At 35.3% G+C, this 15111-nt stretch overlaps 1 protein-coding gene across 2 annotated transcripts in view; it reads right to left on the bottom strand.

The window, feature by feature from the left end:
* Window positions 1-15111, bottom strand: part of Cul2 (cullin 2) — a 427362-nt gene that overhangs the window by 248813 nt on the left and 163438 nt on the right. For both annotated transcript variants that reach the window (XM_090403159.1, XM_090403160.1), the window contains one exon: window positions 3297-3379. In XM_090403159.1, the coding sequence (XP_090259285.1) occupies window positions 3297-3379 (83 nt within the window). The remainder of the gene's footprint in view (window positions 1-3296; window positions 3380-15111) is intronic.

Below are 15111 nucleotides of genomic sequence, written 5' to 3'. Positions count from 1 at the left end.
TTATTATAAGCATGTTGAGTAGAACGTTTAGCCACATTTAAAACTATGCGAGAAAGATGTGGATCCAAATTTGTGGAAATATAGGTGCGCAGATCAGAAATGTTATGACTGTGAATAGCAAAGTCCCGTTTAGCAACTTTAAGTTGATTACGGATTAGAGATAAACTAGTGTTCCAGTAAATATTATGAGCTCCAGGAGATTTTACTGTTTCTTTAATCTTAGCGAAATTGGGAATAATCTTGTTGTCGCGGCACTTTTTTAAGAAATTGATCTTTGCTTGTAACCTACCTTGTAGCCAACTTTTATTTAGAACATTTAGAAAAAGTCCTCTTCTCATCTATTTTTCCTCAACCATCTTTTTGGGTAAGATATATAGATGACATCTTTACTATTTGGCCTCACAGCAAAAACTCTTTACCTTCTTTTTTAAACAGTATTAATTCCTTGCATCATCGTATAAAGTTTACTATGGAAATGGAAGAAAACAACCAGTTATCTTTTTTAGATGTTCTCATCATCCGGTCACCTTCAAATATTCTTACAACTACAGTATACAGGAAACCAACATTCACAGGTCGTTATATTCTTAAAGAATCAGCCCATCATCCATCTCAAAAAACAGGAATTATAAAATGCCTCATCAAAAGAGCCAAAACTAATTGTCCTACTTTTGATTATTTACAGAAAGAACTTTCTACTATCCAACAACACATGAAACTCAATGGTTTTTCTGAAAAAAGTACTCAACATCTTCTCAATTCTTATAATCCTCCACAAAACAACAAAGTTTCAATAAGTCAAGTGCCTATTCCTCATATCTCCGGTATTTCAGAACCTGTCACAAGAATTTTAAAGAAATATGATTTAAAAACTACGTATTCACCTATTAACAAATTGTCTTCTCGTTTTCTTTTTCCTAAAGACAAATGCTCAACTTTATCTCTTCCTGGAGTTTATCAAATTCCTTGCAACTGTGATCTCTCCTATTTTGGACAGACTGGACGTTCTCTTGAAAAAAGAATCCAAGAACATCAATCCTCCATTCTTCACAACAAACCAGAAAAGTCTGGATTGGCTCAACACGGGATTGAAACTGACCACAGCATCTCCTGGTCCAGGACTTGCCTCATACATAGATCCCGTTATAGGTTCGAACGTTTGTTCAAGGAAAGCGTGGAGGCTCCATCATCCCAACCTGAATCGTAATGACTGTATATCTATATCAAAAATCTGGGAAAGTCTAATCAAGATTACTCATTATTTTTTTATTTATTTTTTTTTCAATCATGTCTCTACTTCAAAATATTCCGTTTCATACTTAGTGGTATAACATCACGTGGTGTGTTCTATTTTTAATGATCTATTGTTAGTATGCTAGCTTGTATTTTTTTAAACTGTTCTTGTAATACCACTGAAGATGGTCTGTTATTTCCAGACCGAAATATTTGGTTAAATAAATATCTTTCTTATGGTTACGTGTATATATCATTCAGGATTGACAATGCTTCTGACTAGGCTGTTAGTCTTATTTCAGATCTGGCACAGTTCCAAGGGAGCAGGAAGAGGACAAAATTTCCTTTGCATAAGAGAAGTTCTAAGATTGTAGTGGCAAATTATAGACCAATCAGTATCTCAAGAGTGCAGGAAAAATTGGTAAAAAAGAGAATTTAAGAATGGGTGGATAAGAATATGATACTTTATGAGGGGCAACATGGCTTTGTAAAGGGTTGGTCATGTCTTAGTAATTTACTAACTTTTGATAATAGTGACAGCTGAGTCAGATAAAGGAAACGAGTGCACAGTGATTCTGCTGGATTTTACAAAGGCATTTGACAGAATAGCATATGGAACTCTTATGCAAATTACAACAAATGGAGATGGATATAACACTGTTTATGTGTATAAGAGGGTAGCTGCTGAACAGATATCAAAAAGTTGTATACAGAGAAGCACAGCCTAGGCAAAAGAAGGTAACTAGTAGTGTACCACAAGGTTCAGTGCTAGGACCACTACTGTTTAATTGGTACATAAATGATATAGAAAATAACCTCAAAGGGAAATATTCAGGTATTTGCTGATGATGCAGAATTAAGTAATAGTGAATCAAGTGATGTGGAGAGCTTGAAGGAGGATTTAAACAGGCTGTCAGTATGGGCAAAATATAATTGGTCCTAATTTAATGTAGAGAAATGTAAAATTATGCACTTTGGGATAAATAGATTACAAACTGTGTACCACATTGATGGATCTGTACTCCAGGAAATAGAAAATAGATAAAGGCAGGGATTTAGGGGTGGTACACAGAGTTGAAGTTTAGAGGACATATTGTTAAAGTTGCTCATAAGATTACTTGGCTATTGAAAAACACACTAACAAGTAAAGAAAATGAAGTTGTTATTCCTCTTTATAAGGCCTTGATACACCCACTTCTCGATTACTGCAGGTCTGGTCTCCTGAGTTGAGGAAGTGGTGATGAGGAAGTGGTGGAGAGTATTCAGAGGCAAGTGACCAATATGGTGAGTGGTTTGTGGAATGTTTCCTATGAAGATAGATTGAGGATGAGTGAACTGCAGAATTTGGTTGACAGGCAAAAAAAAAGATGGTATATGATAGAAACATATAAGTTACTTAAAGGGTTTTATAGGATTGATGGCGGGGAAATGTTTCAGTACTTGACTAGAGGGGGGCAGAGCAGAACAAGAGGTCATTCTTGGAAGTTGAGTTAAAGTGTGGTTAGTAGAGGCATGAGGACTAGATTTTTTGCTTGGAGATTTGTGAATAAATGGAATGGGTTAGCTGAGTCAGTTGTTAGCACTGTATGTCGATGGGTTTAAGGAGAGGTATGATAGATTGTGTGAATAGTTTGGATCTACCACGTTGTCTTCGGACCCCACGGTGCCAGTACAATAATCTATAGCAGCAATAGTCAACTTACATCTAGGGTGGATTATTTCATTGAAAACCAGGTGCACACAGGATTACAACATTTCAAAATATAAAAGTTTGACATTATGATTGGGGAGAAAAATTTTTTCTAAATATTAAAATGTTTTATGTTTTCTCTTCACATGGAAAATTGTTTATTTACTCCACATAAATTGTGATAGACAAGAAATTATAACACAAAGTAAATCAATCTTTCCTAACAATTTGCAGAGTAAAAATTACTGGACAGGCTCGAAATATAATTATACAATCTTCATTACCTTTCCATGGTGAGTTAACAATCCACTGGACTATCATTTCTCTAAACTATGAATATTTTATCATTTATCTTGAAAACTAATTAACTAACCTTTTGATTGCTTCCAGTAATAAGTGAACAAGGTTAATCCTAAGGGGTTCTATCATATTTCTTTTCCACAAGTCAAGACCTAACTACAAAAGAAACAAGGAAACTTGTACTCCATATATGGAATACACTTATAATTTGTATATTTTGATAATGTTAATAAATTTTTTTTTTTTATAAAGAAAAATGTTGAACTAAAAACTCAGTGATTTGTCATTGTTGGGTGGGGTTTAATGTCAAAAAAATAAAAACTTTTATGGGAGTTTTGCTGTCCGACCACACATGTGAGAATCCTGGCTGACACAGTGCTAAGAAGAGTCAATTCATGATGAAGGGGAGAAAGGAATAAGGTAATGTACGAATTTGTCACCAACACATGAAATCACATACTTTATACGTAAAATTTTCCAACTGTTGTACAAGGAAAATAGTTACCAGTTTAAAAACTAGAATTTTCATAAAAGTGAAGCTAATTTTCTGATGTGTAATAATGAACACTCATCATTGATTACACTATTACTGGAATGGATTCGTCTTCTTCTGCGATATGCAAGAAATGTCAAGGAGTACATCTGTGGTTGGCAGTACCTATAGAGGTTAAAAAACTACTGCATATTATTATGCTGAATGGACTAATTCTAGATGCAGAAATTCTGCTCTAGGGATCGAAAATGGTATTCTTTCAACCTCATGCCTCTAATAAGCAAGACATTAGTCAAACTAAAGTCAAAGAAAATCATATACAACTCAAGCATTCACAAATATGCCATAATAGGATTCACTGTACCACAGATCCGAACTGAAGCCTTCAAGGTTCTAAGATGCTACCCACTCAGCCAACCATGGAACAAGTTATTTAATAACTAATGATGCTTAAATATTATTAATTACACTAGATTAACATGTTAATGCTGGGCTGTGTCTTGCATATGTTGCGCTTCAGGTGGGAAGAATTCACTCGATTGGTTCGATATATCCAGAGTCTGACAAGCATATTTTCAATGTTTTTTTAATAGGTTTTAATAATATGACATGCTGTCGGTTTAAATTTTTTCAGTAGACTTTTATTTATAAAGTTAGCATTTGTGAACTGTATTAACCACGCTACCGGCCAAGACATATCATCATCATCAAATTCCTGCCATGTACCCTCAAGGGGTGTACAGGATATGACAGTACTACATGAAAAAATTACATCATTACTAACTTCTTATCTACAATTTTCCTCCAAATCAGTCTGTTACTTGTCAAGACTCCAACATTATCAGATCTTATATTTCTATCGTCTAAGGCACTTTGTACCGTATCAATCCACCTATATCTTGGTCTTCCTCTGGGTCGTTTTCCTGCCAACCTGGCAGAGAACACTTGTTTTGCTAATCTTTCCTCTCCCATTCTATTTAAGTAACCATACCATCTGAGATTAGCTCTGCTAATGCATTCCTGGATGCTGACAATGTCAAGTTCTTTCCTAATATCCTCATTTTTAATATGATATTGCCATTGATGCCATCTGTTCACACCTCTAATCTTTCTCAGGACTCTCATATCTGCGGTCTCTAGTCTTTGGTCAAGTGTTTTACTTCTGACCCAGCTCTCAGATCCATAAGTTAAAATTGGTTTGAACACAGTCTTGTATACAGCTAATTTAGTGTTCCGACTAATTTCTTTCTTATTCCATATGAATTTATTCAATTGACTTCCCACGATACCAGCTTTGCTGATTCTGTTGTCTATTTCTATATTTAGTTTACCATCTTCAGTAAAAATTGTGCCTAAGTAGCTGAAATGTTTTACTTGTTCCACAGGTTCTCCATTCACAACGCAGTTGACATTTTCAGTGATTCTGCCTATTTTCATTGTCTTTGTCTTTTTATTGCTGACCTTCATACCATATCTATTACAACAGCTATTCAATTTAGTCAGAGAATCTTGCAGACTTGTAGCGGATTTATTTAGAAGTATAACATCATCCGCATAAAGCAAAGAGCTGACATTAACATCTCCAATTTTGATATCAGGTTTAATACCACATTCCTTCATAATATGATCCATATAGATAATGAATAACAGAGGGGATAATGTACATCCTTGTCTCACACCAGATTTAACATTAAACCATCTTCCTGTACTTCCTTCAATTCTAACTGCTGACTCACAACTCAAATAAAGACTAAGTATTGCTTGATATAATGCCCCATTGACACCATATAACTGCAGCGTATTGAATAGCTTCTCTCTTGGCACCATGTCATATGCCTTTTACAAATCGACAAAACTTAAATACAGATCTTTGTTATATTCCCATGCTTTCTCGCCTATTTGTCGTAAAGTGAAGATCTGATCCTGACAGCTTCTATTTGGCCTGAATCCAGCTTGTTCTTCACCAAGCTTTTCTTCCACAATTCTTCTCAACCGTTTCTCAAGTATACTTGCATAGATCTTGCCAGGAACACTCAGTAGAGAAATACCTCTGTAATTCTCACATTCAGTTTCATTTCCCTTTTTATATATCGGTACTATGAGAGATCTACTCCAATCATCGGGAATTCGTCCCGCTGTCCAGGCTTTCTGAACTATGCAGTGCAGCCACTGTAAGACTCTTATACCACCATACTTCAGCATTTCTGGTCGAATATCATCTACTCCTGCTGCCTTTCCACATTTCAAGCCTTTGATGGCTTTTTCTACTTCAAGTATGGATATGTATTCCTGACTGCATGCCTGGTCAGTGTTTTTTTATCACTGTGCTGTCATCACTGCTTGTTTCATTTAGCAGTTTTTCAAAGTAATTACTCATTTTTCAAGGATATCTTTTTCTCCTGTTTTCATTTCACCTTTATCATCTCTAATTCCTTTTACAGCACTCTTTCCTCCATTCCTAAGCTTCTTCAACAACCTCAAAGAATATTTTGCCACCTTCTTGATATTTATTTATTTTCTATATTCTTGCCAAAGTCCTCCCATGACTTTTGTTTAGCTAGTTTTACACACTGTTTAGCTTTCTTACATTTGTCTCTGTATTCTGTAAGAGTAAAAGCTGACTTATTTGCCAGGAACTTTTGATATGCTTTCTTCTTTTCCTTCACTGCCTCTTTAACTTCCTGTGTCCACCAGGGAGTTCTGATTTTTTTATCCTTGCACACAACCTCACCACATGCCTCTCTGGCAGAATCAATCAATGTTTCCTTCAGAGTTTACAACTGAATCTCCAAGGTTTGATTCCTGTTCTCAAACTCTTTCATTTTCTTTTCAATAATATTTCTGTATTTTAGTCTACAGTTCACATCTGAGAGCTGCTCAACTTTTATTCGCTTTAAAACTTTCTTACATGTTATTCTTTTCAATATGAAATTCAATTTTATCCTGCTCAAGACTAAATAGTGATCACTTCCAATTTCAAATCCTCTGTACACTCTGGTGTCCTGCACCCGGGAGAAAACATCACTATCAACAATAACATAGTCAATGAAACTCTTCTTATTCCTAGTCTCTTCTCTCCATGTGAATTTGTGCACATTTTTATGCTGGAACATGGTGTTAGTAATAACCAGTCCATGTCCTGAGCAGAAATCCAACAGATATTTGCCATTATTATTAGCTTTGCTCTTTTCTCCAAATTTTCCCAAAATATTTTTGTATGTCTCACAATCATTTTCTACTCTACTATTTAGATCCCCAACAAGGACCAACTTTTCCTTTTTCATTGTGTCAGTTGCTTTTTCTAAAGCCTCAAAAAATTCCTCCACTTCTACCTTAGTAGAACCTTCTGTGGGACCATAGGCACAAATATGTCTCATTGTCCAGTTCCTCATTCTCATATTTGCCCACATTACGCAACTTGAGACTGACTGCCATTCAAGAAGATTAGCCTCGTATTTTGTGTTGAATACTATGGCTACTCCTTTTCCCTGATTGTCATTGCCTGAATATAACATTTTATATTTATTGCTCAGAAAGATCTCACCAGTTTTGGTCTTTTTTGTTTCAGTCACCCCTATTATGTCGATCTGGTACTTATCTAATTCCTCAGCTAGCTCCATTTCTTTGCCATTCAGGCTTCTTACGTTGATAGTACCGATCTTTAACTCTGGTGATGTTGAGTTGGGGTTTGTTTTCAGATTTGTTCCAGTAGCTGACTTTTCGCTGTTTGCCCTGGTTCCCTGGCGAAAACAACGGGGGCCTTGTTTAACCGGGCGGCGCCCCAGCCGGCATGAAATTTTGTCATGTTGTACCATCATTTTTTATTTTGGTTTAACCAATAAGAATACAATTTGGCCAGCTAAATTCCAAATTGCCAGCCCATCCTCATTCGTTCAGTATCAAAGTAGATACCCAACAGGGTGCACCACGAGAAGGTGAGGATTGGACATTAGGTCAGAAGCCCTAGTCAGTTCTCCGCATTCCTTTGAAGGCTATGTGGAGGTCTCCTCTCAGTTATACAGCTTTGACCCTTAAGCACCCCGCCAAGACATATATATATATACACACATCCAGTTTATCATGGATGCGAAGTGCATATTAAAATTGTAATACCATACATTGAAATATATGATGGATACGAAGCATATTAGGATGCGTATTTGATCCATAATGGCCAGTAAGGTGGTTAATGATAAAGAAAATCCAAAATGTAATTTAACTGATTTTGGGTTATATATACACTAGTGGCCAAAATTGTGGAAACCTTTTGGAAAAGGTGTATTTCTGAGGTTCGATGGCTCAAAACACCACTTTTTTTTTGAGTAATACCATAAAATTATATATATCAATGGAAAGATAATTTAATCAAGAATGTAATGCAATAACTTTTATGGAGGATTTTTTATTAGAACAGCACTAATAAAGAAGAAAAGTGAAACACATAGAAAAAATGAGATACAAAAATTCTCACAATGTCAGTATTTACTTCATTGGATAACCTTTAGCGTTAATTACGGCCTTACAACACCTTCCAATGGAGTGAACCAAGTATTTTAGTTCTGCAGCTGTTATAATGTGAAATCAAGATTGAATTATTGCTTCTATTAATTGGGTTTTATTGGTGGGTTGCTTCTGACTAACAAGTTTCTTTAGTCAGCTCCACAGATTTTTGATTGGGTTAACATTCCAGCAGTGGAATATGATTATCTTGAAACCACTTTTTTGCACACAGCAGCAACATGACATGGAGCTGAATCCTGTTGAAATATAAATGCTTCATTATCTCGGAAAAGATTACATGCAGAAGGCTTCAGTTTGGGCTCAAGTATTTCATTTATGTATTTTGGGGCATTTATATTCCCCTTAATCATGCAAATTCTGCCACACCTTTTGACATCATACAACCCTAAATGGATGTTTCATGGTAGGTGTAATGCAATCAGGATGCAAATCTTCTCCATACGTATTTTATGCCAACACTACCAAACAGGGAAATTTTAGTCTCATCACTCCAAATATCACTGTCCCATTGTTCCACTGTCCAGTTAACATGGGTTTTAGCCCAGTTTAATCTTTTCAACCTTTGTTTGAGAGATAAAAATGGCTTTTTTCGTGGAATTCTAGCATTTAGACCAAATTCCTGCAGTCTGCATTGAACAGTCCTTGCACTCAACTTTACATTGTATTGCACCATTTCATCTTGTATACACCCAGATGATTTTCTTCTGTCACGTAGGCACAGCAGTCTCTCAATTCTTCTATCATCGCTTGCTGTTGGGCACCTTTTCCTGCCTTTACTAGTCTGGTTTTGTAGTGACCGAGTCTCCTTATACCTCTTCAAAAATTTAGAAATGCCACCGTTGGTTAAGTTTCCACCCAATTTTTCTTCTAATTTCTTCACAACTATAGCCTTGTTCACTTCATAGTACTATTTTACATTGCTTTCTGGGTGACCAGTCAACTCTTTGCACCATTTCTTTAATTTTATTATGTTTTACAAGCTCACTAAATGAAAGAACATAAAAAAAACCCAACCAACTTGATAGCAATCACATTACACAAATGTGATTGCTATCAAGTTGGTTGGTAACCTTATTGGCTCATTGCCAAAACAAGATGACACCTGATTGGCTCTCTAAACACTAATGCTCACTGACTACATTCAAATGAAGGAAAGCTACTTCATATCAACCTAAGCAAGTTGTGCTTCTTTTTTTCTGGTTATTTGGCTATAACTTTTCATAGAATACAGATAATTGAACAAACTTTATTGCATTACATTCTTGATTAAATTCCATTGATATATAATTTAATGGTATTACACCAAAAAAAAGTGGTGTTATCAGTCATCAAACCTCAAAAATACACTTTTTCCAAAAAGTTTCCACAATTTTGGCCACTAATGTATAGAGGTAGTTCCCACCTTTACGAATTAATTGGTTCCTGGCAATCGTTCGTAAATCAGCTGTTTATTTGCCTTAGAAATAATGCTTTAAGTGAGAGTTCATTTGTAGGAAGGAATATATAAAATATAAAATGAATATTAAGTGATAAGAAAAGACTTTACTGCCCAAAGATATATTTAAAAAATAACATAAGAAAAATTTTTAATTAAAAAAGATTCTCTGAAAAAAAAAAAATTAGCTCATTTCTATATCACCTGGTGAATCAGCAGCTGTCGAGGTAGTAGAAGGTATGTTAGGGAGCTTCAGTGTATTTTTTTTTTTTTTTTTCAAAAAAGGACTCGAGTATCATCTGCTTCGTTGACTTTCACTTCTTTTCATTTCAAATAGTTCAATAGCAAGCAGAAGCATTATTCATTTCGCGGGAAAATTTATTAAATCGCTCAAAGTCTGAATCTTCTGATTCAAAGATTGCTTGAGCTTTTGTGAGAAGTTTAAATGCTTCTTCTAGGCCTTTTAAAGTGAAAAACCGAGTTGGAGCTTCATATTCGTTATCTTCTTTGTGTTTTTCGTTTCTTTCTTGTTCCTCTAATTCAAGGAGATCATTAGGTGAGAGTTCCATAGTGTGAGATTAAAGCAGCTCATTAACACATCACCTTCTGAAACTTCTATTTGCAACTGGTTAGCCATACCTAAGATCACTTGAGTTTCAGAATTCACAATCTTTGTTGGGTCTTCAAAGCCTTCAAAATTATCATTAAACTGGGAACAAATTTTATGCCATATGCGCTGTGTTACCCAAATTGCATCTAAAACGTGAAATCTCTTCCAAAACTTTGATAGAAAACTTTTCATCTTTATCAGTTGCTTCTATTAACATTTAAAAAGTCTCTTTGAGATAATGTGCTTTAAATGTTGCAATCACAGTGAAAGGGTTATAGTTAAAAAGAAAACAAAATAAAAAATCAGGTGTAATTGAAGAAAACTACGAATAACACTTGCGTCTTCAAGGCTCGTTCTAACTGATCATTACTTTCCTTTGCCAGGTACAATTTAAAATAAAAATTCCTATCCAAAAAATTAGTAAAGTGAGAACTACCTGTGTGTGTATATAACTTGAAATTTTTTTTTTTTTTGCTTTACGTAAATCACATGGTTTCAGCACCTAATGAGTGTATTATGTACAAGTGTGATCACATATTTCCTACAACTGAAAATTTGCAATGGATTGTCAGGACACTAAACTTCTTCATTTTGCATGTGTCTACACAGTATAGTACCTGTGGGCAGGGAGATGTCTTTCACAATACAAGGTCATTTTCATTTGTTATCTCTAGTCACCAAATACAGTATACAACCCTCTAATTGTCTATATTACTGTATTTAATGATACAAGAAAAACTTTGTTTTGCTTGCATCTCTGTAAGCATGGTGTCTGTGGAGAAGGAGATATTTTTTACTATACAGGAACATTTTCATTAGTCTTTGCAAAAGAACAGAATGTAGTGACTAAAAATTCAATGATATCTGTGAATAAAAATGAAGCTATGTTTTACAGGAAAACAAAATCATGTTTTACATGAAAAGGACTGCATCTGGTGATGTCCAACAAAATATAAGCATATCCAGGATTTACTGCCATGTAAAAAAAAAAGTGCACTGATCATAACAATTACTGAATTAAAGAAAATTCTTCTTAAAAAAGTGAAATATATATATTAAAATGGGCATGCTAAACACAGTTATTATTCACTTGGGAGCTAGTTTCTGCTCCATTTGTAGATACAGTAGTAAAACAATTTTCTGCAGGCTGGCTACCAGATAGTGCATGGGACTGAACCCAATGGTAATGCATTTGTTGGAGGCTTCTCAATCAGCTGGCAAATAGTCCTCATGCCACTTACTCTGCCAAGTCGTGCTTGAAGAGAGGCTGAGTGGGTAGCATGCGGGGGGGGGGGGGGGGGGGGGGCACTGACTGAGACCACACTTTGACTGGAGTCTGGCAACTCCTGTGTGCGAATTATGTACATAAGTCCCTCATCCTAGTTACATGCCCCTGCTCTTTATGTTTCCTGAATCAACAACTGTGCACAAGAAAGTCAAAAATACAAAAAAATAAATAATAAATAGTCTCCCCTCCCCCCTCTCTGACTTTGAATCATATTCACAGCTTTGCTGATGATAATGCTCTTCGTTCTTCTTCCTCCTTCAAGAAATCCTGTAATACTCAAATGAGCGATGCCTTAAGATTTTCTATAAGCAATGACAAACACTGATCTCCTCAACATCCTCAATACGTGGATAAAGATAACTTAATAAAGTTCAATGCCATCAAAACTCAGGCCTGCCTTATCCTCAAGGAAGTTCCTATTTCACCCCTCTTACTTTTGATAATGTTCCAATCTTCTTTCAAGATCAGCTTTCTCTTGTTGGGCTGATTGACACATCCATGCGATTTATTTTTACAGTATTGATGACAACAGAGAATGATAAGAAAATAATATTTATTAACTTATTTGCTGATATTTCACTGGTATTATATCAAGCATCTTCAGTGCACAAAAACAGTTTGTCACAGTGAAACAACACCAACTTGGTATAACAGTGGGACTAGTCTGAAGAAACTGTAACGGACAACACAAGGAACTAAAGTCCTAATTAGGCTCCAAACCTCAACAAGTATGGCTATATAAATTTACCAAAAATCCAGGAGACAGTCATTTTAAGATCTAATTAATATTTGTTTTCTCTATTTTTCCAACATAAATGAGGCCTAATTAGGACTTCAAAAAAATTGTAATGGCCAATAAGGAACTAAACTAGTCCCACTGTTATATCAACGCCCTTACACTGTCCAAGCCACTGGCTAACACCCATACACTGTCCAACTCTAAATATATTGAACAAACTTCTCATCATCGTCCTTCATTCCACCCACGTGTTCTTTGGAACAACCTCACTCATACTGTTTTTCCTACCAAATAGAACCTTCAAGTCTTTAAGAAACATATCCATAGGCTTTTTCTCCTTAATCACTACCACACATGGCACTGGTGTTATAGGTTCTATGTCTTTTCATATGTGGGGTAATCATAAAAAAATTACACATAACAAGCCTAACAAATTGTACAGGATAATATGCTCGCTTAGCACCATCACACACACAACTCGTGTCATGACAAGATGAATCATATAATCAGCATTATGAGTGCAATCCTTTCTTTCATAGTCACATAGAGATCAACATTCGTCATGAAAAAAATAATGCGGAGAGACAACTAACATGTTAGAGTTTCAACCTTCGAGTTAAGGTCTACTGAAGTACACATGTATAAGAGACAAGTTACGTAACAAGTGTATTATAACATAGCATGTCAGTGTTACACGGCCAGTGATGTTTAATGGTTGAATAAATCACCTTTAACCAATAAATCACGTTTTTTAAGATTGAATAATTCAACCTTAAAAAACCATTAGCAGCTTCTAATGAAAAAACTATACATGAAAGCTAAAGTCCTGTTATCTATATGGCTACAGATCACTAACAGTTAATTTAAACAAAAACAGCACTAGTGGTGGCCAAATCAGCATTTGAAATAAAATGCTAAAATTATTACCTAGAATTGTGAGGTATGGAACTGGTGGAGAACTTCCAAGAACTTGTGTACTCCATAATCTTAAAGATTTTAGGCAATCATCATTATTGAGATTACAGTAGATGATAGAACTTCACAAGTTTCTTTAAATATATGTTCATTCAAACCAAGTTTTTGGGCAATGTAAGGAACAGGAGCTTTTCCAATCAATTTGATATATATATATATATGGCAAATTACATGTGCACTGGATTTGGTTCACCCTAGAATGGGACCGGGGGTGTGGGAGTTCAATTTTGTAGGGGATTTAAAGATGGCATCATAGGCATATTTGTGTAGTATTCTGGTTTATTTTCTCTGATATCCCTTTCAAGTATGAAATTATAGTATTTTATAATCTACACTGTTTTTATATTTAGATGTACTTTTGTGAAGAATTTTATTGATGGTATTTTTGCTATAGCCATCACACTTATGCAAGAAGTTAATAATTTGCAATTCGTGCTTAACATCTCACTCATTAGACCTAATTATTATAGCTCTGTGCTGACTAAATTTTTGTGCTGAATGGTAAAAGTTTACATGTACTACTTGGTATGTATGAGCTTAGTCTATTCTTAGAGAAAATAGACTGTACAAGGAAAGATGCGACTAGTATATTCAAGCATACCGAATAGTAAATTGTATGCATGTTTGGTTGTTCAGGTGGCTGAACAAGCTGCTTAGAGATGTTAGTAGCCATAGGGATTTTCAAAATAATCTTCCAAATAACAATATTATTATCTGTGTATTTCAGTCAAACTGAATTTTATTATTATTGCAAGGGCATCTCCATGGAGTCCAAAGACTCAATGTGGAAGAACCATCCACACAATATATATTATATAATTAATGGATTCCTTGAATCCATTAATTAACAGACAAAGCACTCTCAACTGATTGACAACCCATTTTGTTCATTCACCACTCCCCAAATGAAAAATCTAGTCCTTGCTAATCACACTCTTACCCACTTTCGAGAGATGACCTCCTGTCCTACCTCCTCTAGCAAAGTGCTGAAATATTTCCGTGGTATTAATCCTATAAAATCTTCTAAGTAACTTAAATAATTCTATCATATCCTCTCTTTTTCATCTATCAACCAACTTTTGCAACAACCCACAAGTCCTCAATCTATCTTCATTGACCATCACAGACCACTCACCACCATGGTCAGTTGCCTTTCAATCCTCATCCCCAAGAACGTGATTAGACCTGAGTGAGTAATCCAGATGTGGTCATATAAAGGCTTTATAAAGAAGGATAACTCTCTTACCTCTGCTTTGGTGTGTTCTTTAATAATCAAGTAATCCTGTAAGCTACCATGGCTACCTTAGCAATATGCCCCCTAAACTTCAACTCTATCTACAACTATGCCCAATTCCTAGCTTCTTCATCAGTTTCCCAGGGTAAAGTTCTCTCAATGTGGTAACACATCTTGTAATCTTTTTATCCCAAAATGCATAACTTTACACTTTTCACATTAAATTGACATTCATTACATTTTGCCCATACTGCCATCATGTTTAAATCATCCTAAGAGCTCACTATGTCACTGTGATTAACTGTTACCTAATTTTGCATCATCTGCAAACAACTGAATGTCTCCTTTCAAATTGTTTCCTATATCATTTATGTACCTCAGCAGTGATCGAAGCACAGAACTTTGTGGCACACTACTAGTCAGTCATCTGCTTTGTTCTTGAATCTGTTAACTTATACTACTTTTTGGTATCTATCTATCCATCAGCAACACTTGTATTTAATATCAATCCTCATTTGTTTCAGTTTGCATAACAGAGTTTATGTAGTATTCTGTCAAACGCCTTCATAAAATCTAGTGTAGCCAATCCTGTC

The sequence above is a fragment of the Typopeltis vanoorti genome, chromosome 13 (assembly GCF_054136105.1).
Source record: "Typopeltis vanoorti isolate ZY-2024b chromosome 13, IOZ_Tvanoo_1.0, whole genome shotgun sequence".
NCBI classification, from domain to species: Eukaryota; Metazoa; Arthropoda; class Arachnida; order Uropygi; family Thelyphonidae; genus Typopeltis; species Typopeltis vanoorti.
This window is presented reverse-complemented; position numbering and strand designations above follow the sequence as displayed.